The 24,261-nt window shown below is 44.4% G+C and overlaps 1 protein-coding gene across 4 annotated transcripts in view; it reads left to right on the top strand.

Moving 5' to 3' along the window:
- Positions 1 to 11,895: 11,895 nt before the first annotated feature.
- CBFB (core-binding factor subunit beta) overlaps positions 11,896 to 24,261 on the top strand; it is a 55,895-nt gene continuing 43,529 nt past the window's right edge. For 3 of the 4 annotated variants that reach the window (XM_054579343.1, XM_054579342.1, XM_054579344.1), the window contains exons 1-3: positions 12,035 to 12,388; positions 12,629 to 12,715; positions 17,157 to 17,273. In XM_054579343.1, coding sequence (XP_054435318.1) covers positions 12,311 to 12,388; positions 12,629 to 12,715; positions 17,157 to 17,273 — 282 coding nt within the window. In that variant the 5' untranslated portion in view covers positions 12,035 to 12,310. Of the gene's footprint in view, positions 11,930 to 12,034; positions 12,389 to 12,628; positions 12,716 to 17,156; positions 17,274 to 24,261 lie in introns of those variants that run through there. The other variant, XM_054579345.1, reaches the window with a different exon arrangement.

Here is a 24,261-nt window from a genome sequence, read left to right as displayed (position 1 = left end):
TTCATTTAGCGTAATGTCAAGGTTCATCTATGTTGTAGCGTGTGTCAGAATTTTATTCCTTTTTAAGGCCAAATAATATTCCATTGTGTATACATACTCCATGTTGTTTATCCATTCACCTGCTGATGAATATTTGTATTGTTTCCACCTTTTGGCTACTGTGAATAACGCCATGAACATTCATGTGGTAGCCCACAGACTTTCTGTCCCAAACTACAACATTGAGTAGGCTCTCGGTTCCTAGGGCTTCCTGAGTTTCTGAGACAACTGGAGCCTGCAGAGACTTATGGGTAAGGAGCACCCAATCTTTCACACCCCAGCATCTAAGCCTAAAAGCAAAAAGATGGCTGGAGGAGGGGAGAAGCCCCTTTCTTCACAATAAACCTGTCCCATGGACTTTATTACCCCTACTTTACAGAAGAAGAAACTGAGACAGAGACATGAAAATCTTGCTCAAGGTCATGACCTCGCGGTGGCACAGTGGGAATTTGATCTAGGCCTGCTTCACACTGCCACTTCCATCCTGATCTGGTGCAATCCCTGAGGAAAGGTGGCCCCCAGAGGAGGTGTGACAGCTCCAGTCTCAGGTGAGGTACAGTTAGCAGAGTATCCTGCCTACCTCTAACCAGGGGACAGGCCACCAAATGGGCGTTCATCAATGAAAGCCCGAGTGAGGGCTGGGACCTCAGCCCCTTGGAAGGTGCTCCAGCTGGGCTTGATTCACCCCAGTGCCTGCAGGGGACGTCCTGACCAGGAGGTCCAGAGGTCTGCCTCTAAGCTGGTCCAGGCCTGCTTCTGAGGGCCTCTCAGTTCTCCCCTCCAGGCTTTCCACGTGTCTGGAGAAGAAATCTTTTCCACCAGCCAACTGCCTAGAGGCTAGGACCTCCTCTAGAAATTCGAGCCTGGAAGACCTCTGGGGAGCAGACTGGCTGGTGGGCTAGCTCTTGCCTCCCACAGCTCTGGTTCCAGCTAGGGAAGGCTCCAGTCTTCCAGTCTGAGCCTTCCCAGGTGGCACTGCTAGATGAGGTGGGAGGGTAGAGCTACCTACTGTCCTGTCTCCATCCTGTCCTCCTGCCTGTACTGGGTCCCCCTACAGCCACCCAGAGTCCTAAAGCCCGAGCCAGGCCCCAACTCTCAGTGAGTAGTTCTCAGAACTGGATGGCTCCTGGTGAAGCCCCACCTTCCCCCCCCCCCCCCCGCCCCCCCCCCCCCCGCTCCCCGCCACACACGCACACACACCCCTTTGTGGTTCCCTCCCTACCCTACCCCTCACTCCGATTTACTCGGCTCCCCAGGGCTACCGCGAGGAGGAAGGGTCCCCGGGCAAAGCTGGCGTAGGAACAGCGCGCAAACGTGCCTGAGGGCCCCTGCGGCTCAGCTACTGCTGAGCTTGACTCCCCTCTCTGGAAGCAGTGCCCCTTCCTCTCCTCCAATACCCCGCCAGCCGCGCGTCCTCCACCCACCTACCCAGCAGCAATTACTGGCCAAGGCGTCTGGGAAAGGGCCAATTAGTGCGGGAGATGCCGCCCCTACGCGGTGCCCCCTCTGACCGCCGCCTCCCGCCCCTAGGCTCCTGCCGCAGCCTCGCCAGCCGCCCTCCCTGCCTGGCCGACAGCGCCGGCTGCCTGGGAGCCCCAGGGGACGCGCCGCCCCGCCTCTAGCCAACTGCAGTGATGGATCCAGCTGCCTGGCGCAGGGCCAGAGCCCTGGCGGACGCGGGGGCGCCGGGAGCTGAAACGCCGACGCTGGGTGGTGGGGGCAAGCAGGATGGGGCCTCCCTCCCTGTGAAGGCTCGGGCGCCCTCGACAGCCTGCGCCCTGCGGCGCAGTAGGAACAGGGCTGCCCCATTCTCAGGAAGGCTCTGGCCAAGCCCTCATATGGCCTCATGATCCTCTTGGCTTTGGGACCTCCAAGGCTAGACCTAAGCTGGCCATACCCAGAACAGTTCCCTGCTGGTGGCCATGGCAGGGCCTGGCCTTAGAAACCTTTGGCTGTAAAGGATCAGCCCCCTGCAGGAGAGAGGTGGGCAGCAAGGTGGGTGGGCAGTGCAGGGCCACAGATGCTCATCGCTGATAAGAGAATGCATGGACTTCCTCCCCTGGGTCCATGTCCTGCACAACCTGACTCGCTCACCTGTGGGCTCTGGGAAACCCGGAGGGATCAGTCCTGCCCTTCAGGAGCCCACAGACTACGCGCGCAGAGACTGCAGGGGCTTGGCTGGGACTTTGAGCTAAGGGAAGCTCTGAGGTCCAGGAAGGCGTCAGGTAAAGGGGAGAGGGGCTGCAAGAGGGAGCACCAGGGGCAAGCACCACAGCTTCAAGGTTTCCCCTTCCCCACTGGCTCCTTTCCAGCCCAGGCCGGACACTTTGGGACCCTAAAGTGATGGACAAGTTGGGCCTATACCCAAGACACTCTGTGGGTGAGGCTGAAGTTTCTACAAGGAAAGAAGCAGTTAGTTGGAAGGACCACAAATGGGACTGACCAAAGAGATCTGCCACACAATACTTCTGTTTCCCTCATCATTACAACAAGGGGCTGGATTAGAGGTGCCGAGGCCCCTGGCAGGTAGTGGCATGGGGCTGAGGATGACCTTTTTTCGGTACCCTTCCCTGCCCTCACCTCTTCTCTTTCAGGTCTGACCTTGGTGGGGAAGGGCTGGGGGCTTGCTGGGTGCTGTAGAAACTCTCTCAGGCCATGCTGGGTCAGACGTTTTGGGAAGGACAGGAGATCACTTCTCTGCAGGAGTGAGAACGCCCCTTTCCATGTACCAAGGCCATGAACTGTGTGGAGAGAGTGCCTGCAAGAAATGGGACTGTGGTGACTGAGTGAGGGAGGAACACAAAGACACCACCTGAATCCTTCCTGGAAGGAAGTGGAAGTGTACTAAAGCATAGGAAAGGAATAGAGAGAAATGAAAGAGACAGCGGACTGATCTGCCAAGAAAGTTAGGGGGTGAGGGAGGAAACAGGAGCAGGTAGACGCACAGCCAGAGACGCACATGGACAGAGAGCCAGGGCAGTGTTCGGGGCTATTCAGGCTGGATGAGGGCAGTACCTGGACACTCAGGAGATGACAATGGGCGGGAATGGTTCTCACCCCAATTGCTTGACCACTGAAATCCCCTAGCAGGGGTGTCTAACTTGTGGCCCGCAGACCGCATGTGGCCCAGGATGGCTATGAATGCGGCCCACCACAAAATTGTAAATTTACTTAAAACATTATGAGATTTGTTTTCATTTATTTATTTATTTATTTATTTAGGTCATTATGTGTTGCAATGTATTTAACATGTGACCCAAGACAACTCTTCCTCCAGTGTGGCCCAGACGTCAAAAAGTTGGGCACCCTTTGGGCCTAAGGAAAGGGTCAGCTGGAAATGCTGTGGGAGCACAGAGGAGATGACCTACCTTGGGCTGGGGTAGGGAGACAGGGAAGGCCTCCCGGAGGATTGTCTGCAAGGACCAATAGGAAAGTGTGGAGGGACTGGAGGTGGAGAGGGAGGGGAAGCCCTGTCTGCCAGAGGGTACAGCAGGAACAGAGGCCTAGAGGCAGGAATTAGCCTGCTCTGTCCCAGCAGCAGCTCTGTGTCCGCAGGGCCTGACCAGGAAGTCTAAGAGAGGAAGCAGGCCTGGGAGGAAGCAAGGGCTCTACCCTGAGGCATTGGAGAGCCATGGGAGGAACATGTCCTGGCCAGACTTGTCTTCTAGAGGGATCTTAGAGGTTACAGAGAACAGAGGGACTGGAGGAGAGAATAGAAGTGGGGAGAACAGGGGAGTGTGGTACAGAGCAAGTAAGTTCATAAAGCAGGTGGGCAGGACTTGCTCACAGTGAGGGGATGGGAGGTAGAAGTTAAGAGAGACTCCTAGGAATCTTGTTGTTCCAAGGAGAGGTGGGCTGAGGCAGGTTAGTTCGGACCACTCCCCCTCCTCACCAATAGAATGGATCCTGGGCACTCTAGTTCAGAGCTCTCCCGGGGTTAGGAGGACCTCAACCCCTACTCACTGGGACCAGGAAAAAGCCTAAGAGAAGTCCAGTCAAGGCTAGGAGTACAGGCAGGGCCAGGTGTTGCTAGGGAACCCCCTCTTCTCCCCATTCATCTCCATAGAAAGCCAATGGAGACAAGCACTCTGACCTCTCACCACTGACCCTCTGTAATCACTATAATAGCTCCACGGCCATGAGGAATTGGGTTTGTGCCCGTTTGTTTGTGGGGCAAATCAGAAGGGGAGGAAGGCCCCTTTGAGCCCTGAAAGAGCTCAGAGGCTGAGACCAGATGACCTCACGGTGTAGAGTTCAGCATGCCTCTTACAGGCAGAATTTGGGAGCTGTGTGTTCTTGTCTGGGCCTGTCCCTCTGTCTGTGCTCCTGTCTGGGCCTGTCCTGGCCCTTGCCTGTCTCTGCCTGGTTCTTCTCAGCTGTGTGCTGGGCACAATGCCTGTGGTAGGACACTACTCCAGCCCCGTCTCCTCCATCCATTGTCTAGGGTTCGTGTTCACTCCCGGCCCCTTCAGCCACAGCCAAAGCATGCCAGGAACCTCATCAAGGAGCCACTGGGTGATCATTATGGATCTCCTACAGTGAAGGAGCAGGAACGCTTTTAATGGGGGGCCTGAAGGTGGAAGAAAAGTCTTTCAGGAAATTAGCACCAGTGGCGGGAATATTCATCAAAGCTGATAGAGGTGCCTCTGGCTGATCTATGTCTCTTTCCTAAGGAGCAGCTCTTCTGGCCTAGGGGAAGGACTGGTAGCCTCCAAGGCTTTCCAGAGACCCCAGACCCAAGACTTCAGACTTCTGGCCCTGTCGATAGACCATCAATTTATTGTTCTAGAATCATGGGATTCTGCATTGCTAGGAAAGGCTGCCCATGGACAGGGTTCATGGGTTCTACTACAACTGTTTCTCCACTGCGTGATCTCAGACATTCAGTTGGCTTCTCTGATCCTCCCTGCCGGTGAAATCCTGACATTGCCTGGCTTCTAGGTAACTAAATATATCTACAAAACTAAGCACATCTGGGAAAAATAATAATTTTTCCAAGAGTTAGGATGCAATCATGCCCAAACAAACCTTGGTAATGGAGTCTAATGGGAAAAGCAGGGAAACCACCTGGATATGGGACCCATTATCCTGGGTGGCACCTGCCCTCCTCTCCCAGCACCAGATTATGGCAGGCAGAAGAGCTGTTGCAGCACGCACCTCCAGGGGGCACCACTTACCCGGTTTACAGCGTGAACAGGCTCCCTGGATATAACCTGAATTCTGGGCTTGCCACCTACACACACACTTAATACCACACATGCTTCAGAGAAGGCTCTGATTGGGTGGCTGCTCAGTCACCATCTAACCCAAATCATCCATATTGGGCAGAATTCGTAGCCCAATATACTCCTTCCAGCCTGTTCATGGCATCTCTGTGTCCATCTCAGTCCCCAACACTATCTAGGTTGCAAGGCATACTGGGAGTTCTCTGTGGGCAGACGGGAGCAAGATAAAGCTAACCTACGGTGAGCCTAGGGAAGCTGCCAAGACTGCGGGGTGCCTTTGAGGAGGTCGGGTTCAGTCTCTAGCGCAAGCATTGGTGAGGGGATTTTGTGGGACAATCATTCTGCCTGGGCTAGTGTAGAAAAGGCTTCTCGGAGGCCTCTGGACCCACACTTATTGAAAGAGTATGAACTTGCCTGGCTGAGAAAGAGGAAAAAAGCAAGCTAGACAGAGGAAGTTAGCCAAGGCCGAAGCCGAACTGCTTGCCCATTCACTCAGAAGTATCATCTAGAGGAAGAGAATTGTTGTTTGCTTTATTAACTTGTGTACCTAGAAGTAAGGCAAGCTGGTGAGGTTGCCATGAGCTAGTAATTCTGACTGCTGATTTACAAGGCAATATTACAGCACAGTGGGAAACCTGGCCTGCCAAGATGGTTTAGAGCTTAGGAAATTTGGGAAAGAATCCAAGAACAAAGCAGAGTATCAAGGTATCATCGGCAGGGAGACAAAAGGAGAGAAGGTAAAAGCGGATGCATTTGGATTCAAGAGTCAATAATGAGCCAGAAGTGACTGTTGAATTATTCAACCTCCTTTATTGATCCATTGATATCAATCTGCAGGTCTTGGTTTATTCTTGGTTGGCATTTCCTGTGTCTGAGAAGAGAAACAGGAGGAGGAGAAAACTGATTTTTAAGACTTAAGAAGAGAGAAGTTTGGCAACTGGCATCAGGAACCTTAAAATGCGCATACCTTTTGACATGGTGGTTCCACTTCTGGGACCACTATCCAAAACTTAAGAAAAAGCCTTAAGAACTGTGATGTTCACAGAAGCCTATTTTATAACAGTGAATAATACCAAGCAACCAAAATGAGTACCTAACAATAGGTGATTGGCCAAGATGCCATGAGGAGTTTTATATGATTGCATGAGAAAATATTTATGCCGTAGAGTTCGAATAATAAAGGATTCAAAGCTGTACCTACAGTTTGTCATAACTGTGTGAAGAAATGTGGATGGAAGGAAGCCAAAGAAAATATACAGAAATATTAGCAATGATTGTTTTGAGGTGGTGGGACTCCCTTCTTTTCCTTCCTTTCCAAAATTTTCTACCAAGTTTTCAATAATTAAAACAATTTAAGAGACACTCCTATGAAAACTGCACAGTAGTAAAAGAAACACGTTAGTGGGGAGCCGAATCCTCCCAGAACCCAGGGTGTCGCAGTGTCCTGCCCATCTCCCTGGCCCATTGTATGCACCCAAATGACAGGAGGAGGGGAGGCTGTGGGGCAGTCATTCTGTGTAGAACCATCAAAGACCCTGGATGCATATTTACAGAAAAAATATGAGTTTTCCCAGCAAAGAAACTGGAAAAAGTCATGCTAGTCAGAGAACAGTAAAAACAAAAGCCCTGAGGCACGTGGGAAATGCCAGCGGGCCGGCATGGCTGGATGTAGGGGCCATGGGGAGGCATGTGAGAGGTGGGATTAGAAAAGGAAGTAGTGATCGTCAGCGGGTGATGAATGTTGAGCTGAGGGCTTTTGCCTTTCTGCCGTAGGCAAATCAGAGACTTGGGAGAGGAGGCTGGGGCAGAAGGACAGTGTGGTTAGAGCTCACCGTTGTCATTATTTAGTCCTCTAGTCTAGTCCAGGGGTCCCCAATCTCTGCACCGTTCCAGGCCTGTTAGGAACCGGGCCACACAGCAGGAGGTGAGCTTGAATGCAATACGCTTGAATCATCCTCCCTCACCCTGGTGCACAGAAAAATTGTCTTCCACGAAACCAGTCCCCGGTGCCAAAAAGGTCGGGGACCGCTGGTCTAGTCTGTTTCCTATCACCCACCAGAAACTTGGAGAGTAAGAAAGAGGAAGGGGAGCAGTTCAAAGCAGCTCTCAAAGGTGGTCAGCCAGACCTCCTGACCCCAGCCTGGCCGCTTCCCACCGCACCAGGCTCAGTCCCCTTCCCCAGGCACCCAGACAAACCTCTCGCCTCCCATGACAAAGAGGCTCATTTGGAGCCTGGGCAAGATTTGCAAACGTCAAACTTGTAATTACAAGGATGAAATCATCTGGTTCCTTTTAAGCAAACGGGTTTATTGATCCCAACACTGAAGAAATGCTATTCTGGGGAAACTTGCTCCTCTCCTCTTTCCTCTCCCTCTGGAATGGCTGAGCTAGTGGGGGAGAGTGTCAGCGGAGCTAAGAAGGGGCAGAACGAACCTCCTGGGAAGGGAGATTCTTAGGGGCCTAAGGGTGAATTTTATGGTATGTAAATTATACCTCAAAAAACAATCTTTAGGGCTCAGGAAACTGCCTCATTCAGACAGATGACACCCTCATCCTGGACTTAGGCCCATCTCCATCCAGAAACTAGAAGCTGGTTAGAGCTAGGGCTTCAGGCGCTGTGCCAGCCACTAATTTCCCTTCTCTCCCACCCCCTTCAAGTCTCATTTGTGGCTTCAGATCCTATTTCAGCTTTAAGATGGTACAATATTTCCTCAGTAACTGAAGGGAAATGGTTTCCTTAGAAAAAATTCACCAGAGTCTTAGGGACCTAGGAGGACCTTACTCCCTCTTCAAGAAGAGGAAGAGGTAGGTGGCTGCTGACACCAGACCTGGATAAAACCAATCTTTCTACTGGGCTTGGGGAGGCAGGACACCTAGGCCTTGACCTTCCAAGTCAAAGAAGGACAAAAAGTTGGGCTCGGGGACAGGAATGCACAGCCATCAAGGACAAGAGCTACATCCTGCCATAAGGTCCACAATAAGACCCCTTCATTCAACCTGTTTGGGACCCTTTGGGAGCATGTTTGGGTGCTCCAGGAGGAATGACCCCAGCCACAGCTCTCCATGAGCTCACAGTTCAGTTAGGGAGAAAAGTAGGACTTTTGGAGCAGCAGAGGCCTCAGAGTGGAATGGTTAAGAGCATGACCCCGGGATCATGAGCCCCTCTGAGCTTCAATTTCCTCATCTGTAGAATAGAATCAATAGTACCAAATTTGCAAGGTTATGATGAGGAGTGAACAGCGATGATATACTCCAATGCTTAGCCATTCCGTTATCTCTAATGGATCAGGGTCTTGTCACTGTGCTATGGTCACTTATCTACCTTTTCAGAGTCTCTATTTCATCATTTGTCAAATAGGGGCAGGAAGACCTGTCTTAGAAGGTGGTTGTGTGAATTAACTGAAATAAGGGACATGAAAGTACCCAGCTCAGAGCCAGACAGCTGAGGGTTCCCATCGCCTGCTCAGTGTTACTGTGCATTCTCTGCCCACCCACTCAAGGTCAGTCTGTGATTCCTGCAGGAGCAGCTGCTGCCCAAGATGGTGAGGAAGAGGAGGGCCTGGGCTGGCTGAATTCTTAGGAAAGGAAGGCTCCAAGCAGTGGAGCTTCACAGAATTCAGCCAGAGTTGCGGGGGTAAGGACGGTGTTTCTAGGTAACAAACAGATACCCTCAGGCTTCTATGGGTGGGCCCGGCCAGAGCTGGCTTTTAACAAAACCCTCCTCAGTGTAGTACCTGGACCAATCCAAACACAGCTGGACAGAAGCACAGAGCTAAATATAATTGACTTGGGTGAAACTTTCCTTTATTAATTTCCTTTAATTCTGTTTTAAAAGTAAGTTAAACATTTTTTAATAACAACAACAACAACAACAAACAACAAAAACTATGCAGAGGTCAGCTGAGGAGATGGCTTCCTTCAGCCTGCGGCTTGTTTCCCGGTCCTGCTGGCCAGTTGGACGCCAGACAATGCCGAGTGTGGGTTACCCTGTGGCCTGCAGTTGCCAAAGGCTGTCTGTGGTGTTGCTGTTCTGGGTCGGCCTGGCAGGCTTTCTCATCCCTTTCCCTCAGGACATCATTTCCCACCCCATGAGGCTCACAGAGTACTATGCCCTGCTCTGCGCTCCCACCCCTCCTCCTCCAGCTCCCTTGAACGTACAAAAGATTTGTCTTGATCTTGACATTTTCTTTGTCAAAGCTATTGGTGTCTGTTTGGGTATCTTAGCCACTCTAGTGATATTTCAACTTTTATTTATTCCATGCTTCCCATGGCAAAAACAATGATTACTGGAGTCCAAAAGCAGGATCAACTGCAGGTCTGTAATCTCTGCCTGGACCCACTGTGGATTAAGAGTGTTGCCTTATGGATCATTTTTTAGAGACAGAAATGGAAAGTTTTATACAAATGTCTATCTAGACAGAATATGGTGGCACTGAATGATATCACATGGGATATTCTTTTATCCTACCATAGAGGCCAATAGCAGAAACTACTTTCCTAGCCACTGGCCTTTAGACAGTCCTTGTTGGCTGGGAGCAAAGTCATCATCTTCCTCTCATTTAGACAATAGCTGTGTTGCTCTGGTGTCCAAAGGTCTTAGTTAAATTGGGAAGACTTGAGGTAGGGGCAGCAGATGAATGAAAGCTTCTATTACCGTGAGTGGCTTAGTTCTGCCTTGGTGCCCTGGGGTAGAGGCTGCCTCACTCACCTCTCAAAATAAGTTGCAGATGTTTTAAGACTCGTTTTGTCTGCACTTTGCCTGTGCTGATGTGGAGTTTCCCCCTCCAGTTTCACCAAAGCCTTTAAGCAGCAAAATTAAAATGACATCCTTTGCCAGATGTTGCTGATACAAACTGTTCAGTGGGCCCACAAGGCACTCCCACTCCTTTCTTTGGGTGAAACTGCTCTTTCCTTCTTTCAACCATTATAGTCTCTCTGAGGCTGTCATTCCCAGGCCCGTAACCCCCGCTTTGCCCCCTGCCCGCCCACAATGGGAGATCATGTGACATAAGCTGGCCAGTGTCATCACATCAGCCTGGACATTGTGCTTTGGTGGAGGGGAGAGTGTGTGATCCACACTAGAGTCTTTTCCAGGAATTTTACAACTTGGAGATGAAGAAATGGCTGCTCCCATCCTTTGCCAGGAAACTAATGCCATCAAGAGAGCTCAAGAGAATTAAGAAGTGAGAAGAAATGGAGAAACAAAAATAAAAAGGAGACCGTCTCTCTCTGTGATTTATTTACTTAAAATAAAATGGACTCCTTTTTAGCTTTGTTTACTTGAATTGGATTTCGGTTACTTGCAATTGAAAAAGACCTGAGAGGAAGAGCCTGAGATGAAGGGAGGCCCAGCAATAGTGGTTCGTGACATCCATGTCTATACCCTTCCTATTCATGTACACACATGTATTCATTCACACAGGCTTGGTGCGGACAGGGGAACATGCCTTTGAAAAGAATCGACTCTATGTTTGCTATTCAGAAAGAGTGTGTTTGTTAAAACCACCAGCCTGCAGATTTGACTTTGCTGAAAATTCACTTTCTGTCCTTGGGTGATGGAGCACTCCCTGGACCTCAGTTAGGGTGACCAACCAACCCATTTTGCCAGGGACTGGGGTGGTTTCCTGGGACATGAGAATTTTGTTGCTAAAATAGGACGGTCTCTAGAAACCCAGGACAGTTGGTCAACCTAGCTCAGCTCTGTATCTGTAAAAATGAGATAGGACCTGACCGGCGTGGGAAGTTTGGCCAAACTCTGCATTCACACAGACATTGCCAATTGCTCTGGGCACTGATTCCTGGGAGTTCAGGTATATATTCACAGTCCTCTGCAATATGGCCAGCGACTGTCTACATAGGTTGGCACCATTTGCCATCCTTCGACTGAGTTTTTGACAAGCTGGAATTTTAAGGATCAGAATTTACTGAGTACCTACCAACTTTGAGTCAAGCTCTACCATAGATCTCATGTCACACTCTCTCCAGCTTCGGCTAAATGAGTTTCCTAGAACTTGCGAATCTTTTTAGGGTTTCACTGCACATTTGGGTAAATACATGAATTGGTATTAGGATGTATTTATAAATTCAGCTTGCTATTCTTTAACAACGTAATTGAGTGCTCATTATGTTAGACCTATGAGAAGGCTCTCACGATAACACTGTGAGCTTGTGAGTGAATTTTGGAAGCAAACAAACAGACTTAGCGGCCCAGTTGCTTGTCTAAGGCCCCAGTCAGCGGGCTGGGGAGTAAGATTCCGCCTAGGAACCGTCTGACATCAACAGCTCCGACCTTTCCATCATGTTACAGATTCAGTGGGATGCTCTGGTCGGTCTCCACCTTTAGTCTTCGATGTGCGCAGCTTACACTCATCCCCATGGGTCTGAGGAAGCAAAGTCCTCAAGAACTTAAAAAATTGTTCAGGTCACAATTTGGAGTTACTCCAAGCGGCTGGGAAGTCCAACAGTTCCAGAGAGCGGAAAGGAAAGACCTGCGACAGGCTGCTCCAAGGACCGGGCAGATCCCCGCAGGGCAGTTCCATACTGGCCCGCCGGCCAGCAAGAGGAAGAGGGCCGCGCGGCGGGAGGAGCTCAGGTTCGCGGCAGCCGAGCCGCCCTGCAAACGGGAGGGCGGCGCATGCGCGGCGCGGGTCGCGGAGTTGTGAATGGTGCGTTTTGTTTGCAGGAGTTTGGGGCGGGGGTGGGGGCGAAAGGAGGAGGGGTGGGGCCGACGGGGGCGGGGCCGGCGGGCCAGCGAGGTGGGCGGTGAGAGGAAGTGGCGGCGGCGGCGGCCGGGGGCGGCGAGTGCTGGGTCTGCGCGGGCTGTCGGCAACGGCTGTGGCGGCGGCGGCGGCGTGGGCTGGGCTCGAGCGGGCGGCACCACTTCAGACTCCCGGGAGTGGGAGCCCACGCGGGCGGGCTCCTGAAACAAAGGGAAGCGAGAGTCAGGGCGCCTCGGGTGGGCGGTCAGTCGGTCAGCGCGGAGCCGGCCAGCGGGTGCCCGCGCAAGTCAGGAGCCCGGCCGGCCGGCGCTATCTCAGGGCGGGAAGATGCCGCGCGTCGTGCCCGACCAGAGAAGCAAGTTCGAGAACGAGGAGTTTTTCAGGAAGCTGAGCCGCGAATGTGAGGTGAGGCGGACGGGCAGCGCGGAGGCCGCAGCGCGCCCCGAGTGGGCCCGGGCGGAGAAAAGTTTGGGCGGTGCGGCACCCTGGATCCCCGCTCCGGCGCCCGCGGAGGGTAATCTCGCCCAGGCGGCGGTCTGCCCGCAGACTCTGCTTGCCCTTATCGGCGCCGCGCGGGGCGGGAGGGCGCGCGGGCGGCGCCGCCGCGGATTTGGCTCCTGATTTCGGGCCGTCTCTTCCTTGCAGATTAAGTATACGGGCTTCAGGGACCGTCCCCACGAGGAGCGCCAGGCACGCTTCCAAAACGCCTGCCGCGACGGCCGCTCGGAAATCGTAAGTCTGCGGGGCAGGGGGCGCGGGGCAACGAGGCGCGTGCAGATCACTTGTTGCGCGGGCGCCGCCGCGGCCCCGGTCTGTTCCGGACGCCGCTGCTCCCGGAACTGAGCGGGCGCCGTCTCACTTCCTATTCGGGATTCAAAATGCGAAAGCAGACACTGGCGGGCCGCGTCCTCGCGCGGAGACGCTTCCCCGTGACCCTCGGTAAGTGGGTATGTTTCCCAGACACGACTCCGCAGTTTGTCGTCAGTAGAACTCAAACCCGAGGCCAACTAAACAAGGAAAGGTTATTGTGTAGGCTGTGACCTGAGTAAGGGATCGGGTATTTCTAAGGAAGAAAACACCCTTTCGGAAAAAAGAATTGGGCCTCATTCAAAGATCGGACTCCCGGGCTTTAGTTTGTTTCTGACACGCTAGGTTTGTTGGTAAGTCTGTATGTGAAGCTCTCTCTTTTTCAGTATAGCTGAGAATAATAAATCTTTACGCCAGTTATCTATTGTCCTTATGGAGAGGGGAAAAAGGCCCTGAAGAACATGCGGTGTTCTTTTCTTAGAATGTTAAAACCTCAGGAGAATCCGAAAGAAACCATTATCGTCTTTTTTCAAACCTAAAAAGCATACCCCGTTAGCGCTGCATGGATTTGCGAAAACCACAGTTGATCTTGAGGCTGTGTATTAGGTGGTGGATTTGGTGCTTAGCCTCTCCACCATGCCTGATGTTTAAAAAAAAAAAAAAAAAGTGTTCTAGTTCCCCTTCTGTCCTTTTGGCTTGTCCTGTAGAGGTGCTAATGGGGGGAGGGGAGGTGCGATGAAGAAGCCAAGAGTGGGTATGAAGAAACGAAAGAAAGGTTGATTATTAATTAAAACAAAAATGAAATACTATATAGTAGAATCCAATGATCTACTCCGTGATTGGGCCCATAGCATTTGAAGAGACTTGAAGCTACACTGCGGTTTGAATTTGGGTTAACAATAGGACGATGTAGTGGAACACTTATCTCACCTCCTTTGTAGAGAATCTACTTATTTTTACTGAGATGTAATTTGCATACCCATAAAATGCTCCCTTTCCATCCCTGAAACCAAATTCTATTTTTAAAGGAAATTTCAATGTTTAAAACGAAGGCTTTTTAGAATCTATTACAGATAATGAGCAGATATGGGCTAAATTTATCAGGAGCTCTGGAACAGTTGGTTATTATTGCATGTTACGAAAGAAAATCTCCACTGCCTAATTTCTTGAGTAGCTGTAAAAATCATACGATTAAAATGTGTAAGAATCATTTCTTAGTTGGCCCTGTGATTATATTATTCTTTGCCTGAGTTTCTTTTTGCAAAAGGTGATGGTATACCTAACCAGTGGATTTCCTGCAGGTAATTGATGTAAGTGTAAAAGGTGAGATACAGAGTACTGTCAGGATTTTTAAAAGCTGATGGGTTTTTTTGGAAACTAAGTGAAGAATAGCTATTAAGAGTTTTTCTGCATGTAGGCTATTAGACTTTACTACATGTAATTATGAACTGCGAATATAATTTAACCCACAGTATGTCTGAATTGCTGTAATATAGTATAATATTTATAGGCTTCTTGTGTTGTCATAAATTTCCAGGGATAAATCAGACATTGTAGTTCTTCCTTTCTTCCAAATATCTGATTCTACAAATTTTAGTAAGTTCTAAATATCTGACAAGTATTAGAAGTTGAAGGTACATTGAATTTTGTGAAAGATTGGCTCTTAAGAAAGTATGTGTGTCTTAATTTGTTGAATAATGCAACTATTTGTATTTGGGAAGGAATTTCACATTACCCTCTCTTTCTAGTTTCCCCCCTTTAATTCATTGTTCTCCAACTTTAAATGACGGTGTTCTTATCTCCTAAAGGATGAAGACCACAGTAATTCTGTGGTATATTCATTAATATACTCCCTTCTATGCAGGTACTTTGCACAATGCCTTTTGCATCATAGGTACTTGATTAATTCAATTGAGAGGTTACTTAATGTAATGCCTAAAATTTATCTTTTGACTTATAAACAGGCAGTGGCTTTTACTTATTTGGTTGTGGAGAATAGATGTGGAAAAGGCATTCTTTGGCCTCTATTTTGGCAGCAATTATACAGTAAAAATATACATAGCTCCCAAAATTATTCCCAACCCTTTTTTCCTCTTTTATTCTTTTTATTTTGAATATCCTTAATGTATCCATGAGGTTAATGAAAAATTTATTTTGTATTTAGATGTGAAATAATTTAAGGATGGTGATGCTCATCTCTTCCTAACTATAAAACTTACCCAGATTTTATCATAGCATGAGTAAAAGTGATTATGGATGAGAGATAGAATCTATTTGGTAAACTCTGATTTATTTCCCAGATAAGTTCTTATTGTAGTAAAAGTGTTGGTGATGTCTTCAACACTAATGATTAAAAAAAGCGAAAAAATATTTATGGCACGTATGGTGACTGTACTGTGAAAATGGTAAACACCATATATTTTAATCCTGAAAATGGAAGGATAGGAGCTATGTTGGATTGGCACAAAGTGTCCTGTTTTATAATTTATGAAACCTATAAAGTTAAATTGGGACAATCTGGAAATCTTACATATAGACAGGGATACCAGTGTAGCATTTTTATATTTTGGAACATAATTTTCCCCACTCTTATGGATGTGTAGGTATTCCATTAAAGAGTTCCATGGTCAGTTAAATTTGGGAAATGTTATTCTAGAATGATCTGTTTTTTGTCACTTCTCCTGTCTCAGAGAGAGAGAATCTTGATGAGATAATGGGCATAAAGTGATGAAGCAGGAAATCTCTTCTAAGGTTGGCCTTCAGACAGGAGGTGAGGTAATAAGATCTGTAGACTGTTTTTACTTAGCACAGAGCTGATTTGGGGTACACTGAGGGTGGAAGGATTGGTTACTAGGTGAAGGCTGAAGAAACGTGCCGGGGGATTTTGACATAGGGCATTAATTTCATGGGCTGAGTCTCTTATCTCCACCACTCTGTTCTGAGAATTTCATTATCTGAGGGTGGAAAAAGCTCAAAATTATTTCTCATTTTATTTGGCAGATACTTAGCATTTACTTGGTATTGTTCTAAGCACTTTACAAATAATTTGTGAGGAAACTGAGGTACAGAGTTAAGTAACTTGCCTCAGGTCTCACAGCCCAGGCAGTTTGCCTCCTCCTCCTCTTCCTCAAATCTTCTTTTCACTTGAACTATATTGTTGGTTCATTTCATTTCACTTGATTTTTAAACTTATGCTAATAGTGGGGTACGATATTAAGTTAATACTGTAATGACTTCTTTTCAGTGTCTTTTCGTAAGAAAGGATATCCCAGTTGATTAGGGAAGTGCCATCAAAACTGTAGAGATTTAGCAGTTAGGAAATACAATTTTTACCTCTAAAGAATCTAAGCTGTTAATCAGGGGAACTAGAGGATAGTTGAATCAGCTAAAGGCTTTAAACTCTCAAAATGTGAACCCCTGGCTTTCAGATGAAGACTGTTTGAAAACATTATGCTTTAGAACTTTAATTGGTAAAATAAAACAAAAATTGTTCTATTTTAATTAGTAAAAGAAAAAAATTTCAACAAAGTTTACATTTAGATAATAAAAAATGTATTTTTTTCAAAGTGCTTTTATTCTTAATTTCCCTTGGGAAGAGAGACAATGTTATTTCCATTTTTTTACTTGGGGAAAATATACTTAAATTGCTCAGGGACTACAAAGAATGGCACTTTATTGAAATGGATTTAGATTGTTCTGTCCGTTGAGCTGTGCCATCCAAGTCTTTTATAAATATTAGATGAATACTCTTTTGTTATAGTTAGATCCAGTTATCCTAAAGTCAAATTTCAGAAAATGCATATTTTTTTAATTACCCAAGATTTTAGAGAGAATGGGAAGTGCTGTCACAGCACATGCTAATGTATGGTTTATCAGGAGAGACACAGTCCTGGGTACTTTTAACATGAGCTTTAGAGCATAGTGTTTACTTGAACAAGGGAAATCAAGAAAAATTAAAATGTCTCATTTACACAACTTTGAATTGTGGTACATTTTAAAATGCAGAATGTTTAGATATTTGGTGATTTTTCACATTTAAAAATACAAGTTTTTTAATTCAGGGATGGTGGCTTCTGGTTAGACATTAGCAATGCGCAATCCTAACGTCAGCAAAAACTGACCTGAAAGAAAGTATTGATTCCACGTCTTGATTTTATATTTAAGCAGCCAATGGCAAATGTCCTCAAAATGGAATCAGATGTTTGTAACTTAATACTTTAAAAAATGATGAGTGCATGTTTTTTACTTTTAAGTATTCTCAGTGCTGCCTGGCTTAAGACTGAAACTGATGTAAAAATAAATGACTGCCTGCATAATTTATGTAATGTCCTGCTCCTGATCCTTTTTGTATTGATTTTTCTAAAAGGCTTTTGTGGCCACAGGAACCAATCTGTCTCTCCAGTTTTTTCCGGCCAGCTGGCAGGGAGAACAGCGACAAACACCTAGCCGGGAATATGTCGACTTAGAAAGAGAAGCAGGCAAGGTAGGAAACATTTCTTTGCAATTTGAAATATTGTGGATTGTTTTATTAGAGATTATATGATGATTTACATTTTAGTAAAGAGATCACTGTTCTGATTATACAGGCATATGGTCAGATTTGTTTTCATTTTATAAGGATGTAAAACAATTTTTAAAAATCATTCAAATTTTGTTATATTATTCCATTACTGATTTCATGTATATATTGTAACATTCTCTATAGAAAGTTCTTTCAAGAGAGTAGTGTACTTTATTACATGTAACATTCAAAACTTAATTTCTTTAAAAGTATTGACAGGATGCCCTGGCCGGTGTGACCTGGTTGGTTGGAGCATCATCCTGTAAACTGAAACATTATAGGTTCGATTCCCAGTCAGGGCACATGCCTAGGTTGCAGGTTTGGTTCTCCAGTTGGCCCTCTCTCATTCTCTTTCCCTCCCTCCCTTTCTCTGAAACACCGGGAAGCATGTCCTTGGGTGAGGATTAAAAAAAAAGCTCGATGGGAAATACATTTTCTTTACTAAAATATGTTAAGTGCTATAAAAAAGAAATTAAGATAAAAACGAGAAAAGACTGTAGGCTTTAAATTTAATAATATTTAGAAATAGCTCATTGGTAACTTTTTACTTCTGTTAATATTTTAATTTGGAAAAAAACAATATGAAAATTTTAACTTGGGAATAATTTGAGAAAAAGCTTCTGAGAAAACAAAGAGATGTCTTAAAATTTTCATGTTGGAAATTTAGGTTGAAGGTGAAAAATGTAAGTGGAGTGTATAAGCTGAGAGCCCTGTTAAAATCTAAGTTAAATGGATTATATGATTTTGGTGAAATTTTAATGAATAATGTTTTGGATTGGTTCATCTTTTTATGTAGACGTTGACTTCAATAAAATTAAGAAAATTTTAATCTCATTTTATATTGAATACTTAATTTTTCTCCTGTTTCTTTTGCAGTGTTTCCATACCTGTTTTTATCAGCTTGCTAAATTACTTTTCCAGGTGTCGTCATGAATTGCATAACATAAGAAACATCTAAACATTCCTTTGAGGAACTTAAAGAAATTTTGTATTAGGATATATGAGATAGGAAAAGGATTTCTGATCTTCTGCATATACAATGGAGAGTTGTTTTTATGTTTGTTTCATTTTATGAAATAAGGTTTGATCTTTTGTCAGTGACTAATCTTTGGAAGGGGAGAGGGAAAATAGATTATAGAATGTTAAAAATTATAATAAGTAATTTGCTTTCCTATGTATTAGCTTGTGTACTTGGAAGATTAAAGGCAAATGTTCCATATTTTACTATTTGGTCATTCTTATATATTAGAAGTTTTGAAGTCACTGTAGGATTATTCCTTTTTTTTTTTTTGGAGGGGTGTCTATTTGGTGCATGTATGTGTGACTAAATGAGGAAATTATTGTTTTTCTTGTTCAAAACACTTTCTTAAACTTTAAGATGGTACCTCAGATACTACAGACCTAGACCAAAAATAAATCCTTTCCTTTCAACTTTAATACAATTTTTAGACTTCAAAATTGACATCTTGATGTTACTGAAATCTTCCAGTGTTTACCATTAAATGGGTGTCAGCTCTACTGGGAAGTAGTTGCTTGAATTAATTTAATGATACCTGTTTATTAGATTGAAGACCATTATTATCCTTGGACTTTAGCCATTGAGGTGTTTTTAGCTGGATGACCAACAATAACAAAAATGTTTCAATGGCATATTCTAGTAATTAGGGGACATGTTTTCAAATATGTCAGGAAAGGTGATAAAACTGATGTAAGCTATCAGGAAACTTACATTTTGTTAATATTTGTTTTAGAAGTTTTTTTTTCCTGTAAAGGGCCAGATATTAAATATTTTCAGTTTCACAGGCATATGGTCTCTGTTGCAACTACTCAGTCCTGCTGTTAGAGTGTGAAAGGGGCCATAGACAACATGTAAACAAATGAGTGCGGCTGTGTTCCAGGAATAGTAACACTGGCAAGAAATCAGTATCTTTGCCTCAGGTTTAAATCTGTAAATGTTTATGTGTAGATCATGTATTTCTCAAGTATAATTTTGCCACCACCTGTACTGCCCTAGTAGAATCTAGAGAGAAAAAGCATTTTAAAGGGAAAAGAAAAGAAAATTATGCTCATATTACGACATACCACTGGGATAAAGTATGCCAGTGAATTTGGAAAAAAGGTATTGACCCATGTTTTCTCATCCATGGAGTTCAGGCTGTGAGGTCTCTCTTCTTCCTTTTTTATGGTCTTTTTCTGGTCACCATTAGCTTTTATTTCTGTCTTAATAGAACTAGGACTAGAAGCCAGGAAAAACTGAAAGAATTCTCGCAGATGTTAATTATTTGCCTCTCCTCCTTATATTGAATCACAAATCAGTGTCTTTTTTTCCCCCACATAACTCTCAACCAGTTTACTTCCCATTAAGCAGCTTAGTTGTCTCCCCATTCACACCCAGCTTTGAGAAAACTAGTGGTTAAGGCTTTAGAGTTAGGCAGAATTAAGTCCTGGTTTTATTTGCTACTATGTAACTTTGGGCAAATTACTCTTATGGTTCTCAATTGTAAAATGAGGTTAATGCGTACCTCTTAGGGTTGCCCTGGTGATTGAAATAGTGGATGCAAAGAGCTTAGCCCAGTACATGACACAGCTATTCAAAATTCATTCACTCAGAAGGTATTTGTTGAAAACCTGATACATGTACTGAAAGCTGTCCTAGGCACTTGTGATACAGTAGTAAACAAAACAAAGATCTTGCCCTAAAGGTTGTTTTGTGGAAGGAGTGGAGGAGTGGACAATATACATAATAAATTATACATATATTATGTTACAAAATGGTAAGTGCTCTGAAATAAAAAGAAAAAGTAAAATAAGGATGAGTAGGAATGTTTGTAGTTTTAAATAGAATGGTCTAGGTAAAAAAGGTCATATTAGAGCAGAGAAACCTGAAGAAGGTTAGGAAATGATGCGCCATGCAGGTATGGGGAAAGGTGTTCCAGACAGTGAAAACAGCCATTATAAAAGCCCTAGAGTGGAAGCATGCACTGTGTGTTTGATAAACAGCAAGCAGGCCGGTGTGGCTGGAGAAGACTGAGCAAGGAGCAGAGTAGTAGGAGTAGAAGATGAGATTGGGGAGATAACAAGGAGCCACCAGTTTGTGCGTCCATGGCAGCCATTGTAACGAGATGGACTTTGAGTGAAATGGGGAGTTGTTTCATGTTTTTGAGTAGATGCACTATATGATCTGCCAGGGTTTTGGATGATCCCTCTAGCCGCTGGGTTAACAGTAGGCTACAGGGGGCAAGAGTGAAGCAGGATGACCAGTTTGGTTATTATGGTAATCTTGGTGAGAGACAAGGGTGGCAGCAGTGGAAATGGTGAGAAATTGTCATAGTCTGCATGTATTTTGAGATAGAGCCAACAGGATTTGCTTATGGATTGGATGTGGGGTGTGAGAGTCAAGAATGACTAACTCTTTTGGCAAGAGCAACTGGGAGTATGGGATTGCTGTCATCTGAGATGGGAAAGGCTGTGGGTGGAATAATTTTGAGGAGCAGTTTAGGACTTCAGTTTGTGGTGGTAGCTTGTTACTGAAGCTTCTATTTTCTCACCACCTATCTTTGTCATGGCACTGCTTTTTTTATAAGTGACCCTTTGTCTGCTTATCTCAAGAATTTAGTGGACTCTTAAAAAGAATCAACTTCACTGAAGTATGGCTTGCATATAAATAAATACACCCATTTCAGGTGTTTAATTTGAGTTTTAACAAATGTTCACACCCATGTAAAAACCACTCACAATGAAGATACTGTTTCAGTCAATCCCAAAATCTCCTTGTGTCCTTTTAATGGGAATCTGGGGGAGTGGCTCCGCTGGATGGCTCTGTATAAAGGCTGGAGCTGTATAGTCTCTGAAGACTTGACTAGAGCTGAAGGAACCACTTCCAAGCTCAACTCATGTGACTTTTAGTAGGTGGCTTCAGTTCACAGTCATGTGTGCTGCTTCACAGAGACAGAAAAAAATGAAATCACCCTGCCTTTTATGACCTATTCTTATATTACTTGTATTATACTCTGTTCAATAGAAGCAAGTCATTAAGTCTAGACCGCACACTCTAGGCCATACTCAACAGGGAGCAGGGAGATTTATTCACATACTTGAGTGTGAATACCAAGAGGCTAGGATCATTGGGGCCATCTTAAAGACTGACAATGATAATATTCACTTAGATTTAGTGAATTCAGAAAACATTAGAATGCTAATCGGAAACAGAAGCTTTATATTCTCTTTGATTTGAAATACACCTTCATGATCTAAGAAAATAGGCTCAGCAAAATCAGTTCTTTTATTTATTATAGAAATTTTTTCAAACCAAAGGTCTTCAGTAAGAGTAGTTTATTAATGGATAGCTGACTAAATAAGTACTTTGTGTAAAATCAAGTCAGAGCACACACTTTTATAATCTGACTGTCAAATATGTTTGGAACTTTTGCACCCTGGTGTCTAGTGAGCTGTCTACACTGGCTGTTAATAAGGATCTTTCTCAAAATGAAGGTCAAAATGATACAGTGTAGTGGAAAGAGCTCTGGATTTGAGTCAAAAGATAATCATTCATAATCATTTTCCTTACCTGTAAATGGGAATCAGAATATCTGCCTTATTGATAAACCTCATGTATATGAGGATTAAATGAGGTGCCAGAATATGTGCAAATGCCTTTTAACTTGTGAAGCGCTCTAGCCAAAGCGAGAGTATTTGATGATTTCATAGGGAGAGATTATGTATAACTTAATCACATAGTTTTGGTGCTGTACTATGCCTTAGGTCAGCTCTACTTCACATAGCTGTGCAGTCTTGGAACACATCTTTCCCAAGACGTAAAACCCGAAAGCCAAAAATGTTCTTAATTCTTCCTTAATCTAAACTCTTCCCTCTATCCCTATGCCTGGCTGGTGTGGCTCATTGGATTGGGTGCCAACCTGTGAACTGAAAGGTCACCGTTGTTTTCCTGTCAGGGGACGTGTCTGGGTTACAGGCCAGGTTCCTGGTTGGGGTATTGGGGTGCATATGAGAGGCAAGCAGTGATGTTTCTTTCTCACGTCAATGTTTCTCTCCCTCTCTTCCTCCCTTTCTTCCCCTCCCTCTAAAAATAGATAAATAAAAATTTTAAACTGCTTTCTCCTAATTTAGCTGTTAGAAGACAAGGAAAGCAACTGATCAGAATTTAAATCATTCTTTCATTCTTACATTAAATTTTTGTAGACCAGGCAACTCCGTTTTCCTTGATCTTTCCTCTTAGGACCCATTTACAATTACTTTTCATTTCAAACAAATCAAATGATTATGGTTGACCAAAACTTGTTAGTCATGAGTGGTAAGATTAATGGCTTTTGCATGCATTCTGTGTTTCATAAAGCCTCTTTGGGATTTTGAATCAATGATTGTATATCATTCCTACATAATCCTAGTTTTTGAGTATAAAAATAAAGGGTATAAAAAATATAAACTGAAAAGCATGAACTTTACTGTGCTACTGTTTACTATTTTTTCCCTATGGAAAATAAATATACTATCTAATGTTACTACATTGGCTACAGAAAGAGAAAGCCTAAACTCTTTTTACAGTTCTTGCATTTCTATTTATTACTTGTGATTTTAATTGATAGTCAAATAACATGTCTCCAGACACTGAGAAATAGTTATGAAGTATAAGTCATTAGAGTAGGTATTATTTTTTAAAGATTTTATTTATTTTCAGAGAGAAGGGAAGGGAGGGAGAAAGGGAGAGAAACATTGATGTGACATGAACATCGGTTGGCTGCCTCTAACATGCCCCCATCCAGGGGCCCGGCCTGCAACCCAGAGGTGTGCCCTGACTGGGAATTGAACCAGCGACCTTTCAGTCCATAGACCAGCGCTCAATCCAATAAGCCACACCAGCCAGGGCTTGAGTAGGTATTTTTTAAATAAATGTTTTGATAAGCTATATTTTCCTTTCTGAACTTTTATACTTAAAAATTTTTTATCATTCTTTTTCATGAGCTTCAAATAGCAAAGCAAAATTTAACAGCATTTGATTTAATGAATGAGGACAGACACTCGTTTTAAATGGCTTCCCAAAGGTCTGTGACTCTGCTTCTTCTGGAGCATTTTGCTTACTTGCCTGCAGGATCTTTGTCCCAAAATAAATATTGTGTCTGTTTATATACCATCCACAGTTTGGCAGGGTTTAGAGGACTCCTTGATGTTAGCTTTGAGAAATCCTATTCAAGCTCAACAAGTTCCTTTTCCTCCTCTGGCATCCCAGTCAGTCCAAATAAAAGATATCTGTGGTAAAGCTTTGGAATGTGATTTTCCCCTAGAGAAACTGAAGAAACTTAACAACTAGCTTGTCAGATCTAGATTTTAAGTATTTCAGTTCAACTAAAATATGGAGTATATTTTTCAGCACTTAGTTATCAATACTTTGTGCAATAAAATAAGTAACATGGCTTTTTAAAAATGTTTTAAGTATAATAACAATTATAAAATTTAGAACTGGAAATCTTATGTTTACATTTTTAAAGAAAAGCTTTTATTTCAATAACTTTTAAATCTAAGAGGGAGAGTTGACTGGCCTCATGAATAAATAAGAATGTTTAAAAATTAGGATGTCATCTTTCAGTACCTTCCAGTTAGTTACATTAATTACAGATATGGTAAATGTACGTACCTCTGAAGTATCTGAAGGTTGTATATTCTTTTTTCCCTTTCTTTTAAACTGCATTTTTGCCTGGATTTACCTTTTAGTGTAAAGGTAAATTTTCAGTTATGGTCTTATCTAAATTATATATTCCAAGTTAGAGAAGATAGGAATAACGTATCTGAGAAGAATATCCTTCATTGTTTTCCTCCTTTCTTTACTTTCTACCCCAATATTTTTTTAATGATTAATTCAAACACTGCAAGAATAAAAACCTTTGAAATGTTATCA

The sequence above is a fragment of the Pteronotus mesoamericanus genome, unplaced genomic scaffold (assembly GCF_021234165.1).
Source record: "Pteronotus mesoamericanus isolate MK-2021 breed Mesoamerican mustached bat unplaced genomic scaffold, CSHL_Meso_final contig_52, whole genome shotgun sequence".
In the NCBI taxonomy this organism is placed as follows: Eukaryota; Metazoa; Chordata; class Mammalia; order Chiroptera; family Mormoopidae; genus Pteronotus; species Pteronotus mesoamericanus.
The sequence above is the reverse complement of the archived record's forward strand: the minus strand, read 5'-3'. Positions and strand labels throughout refer to the sequence as shown.